The following is a 4,943-nucleotide window of genomic DNA, read 5'->3' as shown; positions in this document are numbered from 1 at the left end:
GGGCCTCGCTAAATATCCGCAACTGATCATACTCCGCTCTGTTCTTTATTGTGTAACGGAACAATGCCAACTTTAGAGGGATTCACAGTCAACAGTGACGTGATTGACTAGTTTTATTCTTGATGTGGCAGTGGCCTAAATGTTTGCGGCAGTACCATGGCAACTTATTCTAAGAGACAGCCGAACTAGACTACTTTGATTTATGAGGGTCGTTTCGGATGATATTGGAATTGAATAGGCACAGTAACACCAGCCTTAGGGTCCAGCTGCACTAACCCCTCATCCTCTCCTAAACCACATCTCCATCGCTGAACCCGCCAAGTCTACCATCCGTGATATTGGGGTGCACTGTTGGCTCTCCGAGGTGAACTGGGAGGTCTTCATCAGTGATTCCCACCTCATCACTGGACACAATGACTTTAAGCCCAGCTATTTGATCCCTTGGCACCTCCAGTCCGCCCATCATCTTCACACGCCAATGCAAGTTCTTTACCAGGTAAGGCTCGACATCCGGCGCGCCTAAGCTAGGCAGACTTCCGTCAAGGACCTTGTCCATAAGAGTTTCAGTGAGTGTCACCGTGCCAGTGATTATAAGGCCCTCCTCCTGGTCCTGTCGACATTTGCCGCACTGTGTCTCTTCCCCTTGAGCGAGGACTGATACTGACCCGATTAGCGGTTCGGATGCAGACCATGTCGTGGGGTCAGTAGGTACGTCTCCTAAAAATACCATGATGGAAAAGGTCTGAGGGAGACAATGCTTTTCAACACGGATATTGACGGTCCAGTCGGTGTATTTGAGGTTGAATCCAAAGTCTTGAGCTAACAGGCTTATGAGCGTGGCCAGCAGTCATGATTTAATCGCTGAAGACTCACCCGGGGGAGCTTCTTCAAGCGAAGCTGCAGATACCTCTGCTATAAGTGGAGCCTGTGGTTCAGGCACTGTCAGAGATGCATCTTCATCTGCTACAAGTCCAGCCTGCTCAGCTGACGCTGGATTTTCGTTTATCTGAAGCCCGGTCTGCTCAGTTGACACTGGATCTGAAGTCTCAGCTGTGCGAGCCATCCTTGATTCGGGGGCGGCCATTGCGGACCTTGGAACCACACCCAGGGACCTAGCTTTCGCGATGATAGTCTGGTAAAGCCCGTTGAATTTTTCAGCGACGCTGTTACTGAAGGCAACATCGCTCGCAAAGTTCCATCGCTGTGTCTCAGGATATGCGTAGCCAAATGTAGTTGTCTCCTTAACGTCCTCCGATGTCCAATATTCGCTACTGCTCTTGCGGAAAGGCCATAGAGATGTCAGGCTGTTGACATTTGCATTTTCTGCGAGCATGAAGTTGGCAGATTTGACGCCGTTAGGCTGCTTTGTCTCGCTCAAATAACTGTTTGGATGCATTGCTTGCCATATGGCTAGAAGACGATCAATGTTCGCATGGTGCAGCCAGAAAATTGGGTCGAACGCTGCACCTGGAACCCTTCCCATGTTACCGCCGACCCTCGCGTGGACGAGGTTATGTGTTTGTTCAAGGCTGGGATAGCTTCTCGTTTTGGCGTCCCTTCTTACCCAGGCATCATTGGTAAACTCGTTGAAGTCTTTGAGTCCGGTCATCGCTTTCCACATGTCCGTTCGTGCACTGCTATCGATGGCGTTCCACAAGTTCTCGGAAGCAGATGGCGAGCGCGAAGTTCGGGCTTCAGGAGCGAACCAATCCTGAATGGTATCCGCATCATAGGGAAATGTGTAGTTGTACAAGGGATTGAGAGCCTGCTGCTTCTCATCCAGCAATAAAGACTTCACCATGTCGGAATCCTTGAGCAGGTCGGTGTTCTTCAGCGGAAGAGCCTTGGAGGCAATCCAGCTAGGTAAGAAGTCCTCAGGGCGTTTTGGTCTTTGGCTCAATGCGAAAGGGTCCCAATAAGGGAGGCGAAAGTCTTTCGCGGCTTTGATGTAGCGATCCTTGTACTTTGAGGGAAGACCGGAAGCGACATCTTGCACGTCATGGTACAATGCTTGCTCGAACAAGGCAAGAAACGGTCGATGCCATGTTGCAAACAGCGGCGAAGAGTGAGTACAGTAGCCACCACTGCCGGTTTCCTTGATTGGAGCTACGTCATCATAAGCTCTGTATGGCAGACCGTGGATGCCTAGCTTTCATCAGCGGCCAGGAATACCATCGGGATTCCCTCAGTGGTCTTACCTGCGATTTGGTAGTAAGAATCCCAAACTCCATTGTTATTTCTCTTAGGCCTCATGTATGCGCTTGATTCCTTCAACTTAGCAAGACCGAGAATGTAAAGGTCCCATTGCTCAGGATAATTGGCAATGAGCTCTTGCGCCGACCGCCTGATGGGCACAGCACCTTTTGTAGTTAGTGCTCTGCGGTCAAATATCTGGATTATATCTTTACCATTCGCAGTTGGTGTCGTCAATACTCCGGATGTGATCAACATATTTGTAAGGCGCCTCAGCTAACTCAAAGTGATGCAGCTAGTATATGTCTGAATAGCAGGGTCAAGTCGAGGCTGAAGCAAAGCCAAGAACTACGGAATATGTTTCGATCGGGGATTCTTGTATCTGAAACAGCGCATGGTTCCATCGGTTGTTTATATACACGAACATTCACATTGCTTTAAGCCTTCAAGTGTACCCGCCTGGGAATATGCGCATATGCCAATTGCACCCTGTTCGTGGCGATCTCTGATTCGGTTGCTGGCCTCAGCAACCTGGTCTAACGGACGAATAAAATCCAGGCCGCATCACGATACAGCAATAGGAGTCGTATGTGTGGGTGCGCTGGCTTGATAATTAGTGAATGTATTTTCCACAACTGTTCGATATGCCAGTTGCAAGTGTCTTCGCTTCCGCTGCTGTGCCTATCCATTGTCAAGGTAAGCAACGGGATGCAGAGCAAGCTTTAGATTGGCCGCATTGAATGCAGCATTCTGGAGCTGAAGGTGCGGAAGGCCCGGTTTGGGATCAGGAAATCTGCTTTTCTGTAGGAGCTATACTCAAAATGGCCACAGCTGAACTGCAACAACTTGCTTGTTCCTCTAAGGTGTTCCAGCCCAACCACGACTGCAAGGCGTGTCTCAGTCGAGTACATCGGACTGTTAGCTGGTGAAGGGAAAAAACTAATTGCTAATTTAAAAATTCTTTACCCTACACCTATATATCCTTAATTCTAGCCTTTAGCTACTTATAACTTTATAACTATTTTATACATATTTATACATGTTAATTTTATAATGCCTAGTAAGCGTGTTCTAAATAGTTACATTATACAAGTGCTTACTAGTATAGTAGCGACGTAGGAGGACGTCCTAAGATTAACCTTAACTTATAACGTACTTTATAGGCGAGTTGCTCACACACTTAAGTTGCTTACTTTTGCTAAGACTCTACTACACTACTCTTTTTACACTAATGTATTCCTAACAACACTACTTAAATATGTTAAAAGAATGTTAGATGTAGCTTACACTCTAAGCTTTTAAATAAAACATAATACTTTTTAACTAACACACTACAGCTATTTATAAAGTCTTTTAAAAGATAATAAGTAACTAACACACTAGACAACTTTTCTAAGCTAATTATATAGCTAACTTATAAAAGCTAGATAATAATAAAAAGTAGGTAATTATTTAGCACATACTTAAGCTAGATGCGCAAGGATTTCCCCCCTAGCTAGTAGCTATAGCTAATATAGCTAATTTTTTACGCGCTAAGCATAATATAGGCTATATTAGCATAAACTAGCTTAATATGTTTATTAAGCATTACCTAGAGCTTAAAGTAAAGTTTAAGTGTAAGTATAACTATAAAAAAGCTTTTTATAAAGATCTTATAGTAATTTAAAGCTAGTTTAACTTTATAGAGAATATTAAAGCTAAGTATAGCATCTAGAATAATAACATGTACAACTTTAATAAAATAGAGTTTATAATAGGCTAAATATCTACTAGAGTAGTTGTTACAGGTTTAGAGAGATAAAGACAGCTAAAAGCAGTCTAGCTAAGTAACTAAGAGTAGATAACAGCTATCTAGAGCATTAATACTAAAAAGTAGGCTATTCTGCTCTTTATTATTTTTTAAGGTAGCAACTACTTTTTAAACTAGTATAAAAAGGAAAATCTACTTTAAAATTAAGTTATAATAATCTTTAAGTGTAGCTAGACTACTAATTAGCTTAGTCTAGACTAGTTAAAGCACTTTAACGCGCATATAAAAAAGCGTACTGTTAGCAGCTACTATGTACTAGTTATTAATAGCTATAAAAGCTATAACTTACTTTATTTTTAGTAATACTATAAAAATAATAAGATTATTACTATTTATATACTTTTTTACTTATTGCACTTTTTATAGCTACTTAATGTAGGTTGTTTTGCTTCTTTAAAGAAAGTATATAAGCGCTAAGCTAAAAACCTTATGCATAACTAGATTACTTATATTATAAAGATAAAGTTTCTACTATGCTTTAAAGTAGCTTATAATGCTGTAATTACTTTTAGTAATATCTAAAAAGAGTTTTAAGGCGCTAGATTAGTTCTTTTTAACCTAAAACAAGTTATAATAAGCCTTAATGTAAAGTTGCGCACTCTATTACTACTACTACTTATATATAATAAGCCCTAGTAGTTATAAACCCTAAGTAATACTTTAAAACTTAGGTTATAATTAATGCTTATAAAAATAAAAATTTAGAAGCATATAAATAGTTTACTAACTTCTATAGTTAAGGCGTTTAAAAAGGTTTTAAAGGGGGTAGTAATAATTACGCATAAGCTAGTATTAGTGTAATAGGAAATTACTAAGCTTTAAGCAGCTAATAAGGCTACTACATAACATAAATTACATAAAAGAAAGTAGATTAAAGTAGAAAAAACTTTAATAATTTAAAAAAGCCTACGCTTAATAGCTCTAAAGAAGTTTAAGGCGC

General features: G+C 41.2%; 1 protein-coding gene across 1 annotated transcript; it reads right to left on the bottom strand.

The window, feature by feature from the left end:
- Positions 1–289: 289 nt before the first annotated feature.
- BDR25DRAFT_243737 (Di-copper centre-containing protein) lies at positions 290–2,451 on the bottom strand (the record flags this gene model as incomplete). Its single annotated transcript, XM_033685829.1, has 3 exons — positions 290–827; positions 870–2,145; positions 2,199–2,451. 3 exons carry the CDS (start codon positions 2,449–2,451, stop codon positions 290–292), a joined length of 2,067 nt encoding a protein of 688 aa, XP_033540868.1.
- Between the last annotated feature and the right edge of the window lie 2,492 nt (positions 2,452–4,943).

This window comes from Lindgomyces ingoldianus (genome assembly GCF_010093535.1).
Source record: "Lindgomyces ingoldianus strain ATCC 200398 unplaced genomic scaffold BDR25scaffold_50, whole genome shotgun sequence".
NCBI lineage: Eukaryota > Fungi > Ascomycota > Dothideomycetes > Pleosporales > Lindgomycetaceae > Lindgomyces > Lindgomyces ingoldianus.
Note: the sequence above shows the minus strand (reverse complement) of the source record. Positions and strands in the feature narration are given on the sequence as shown.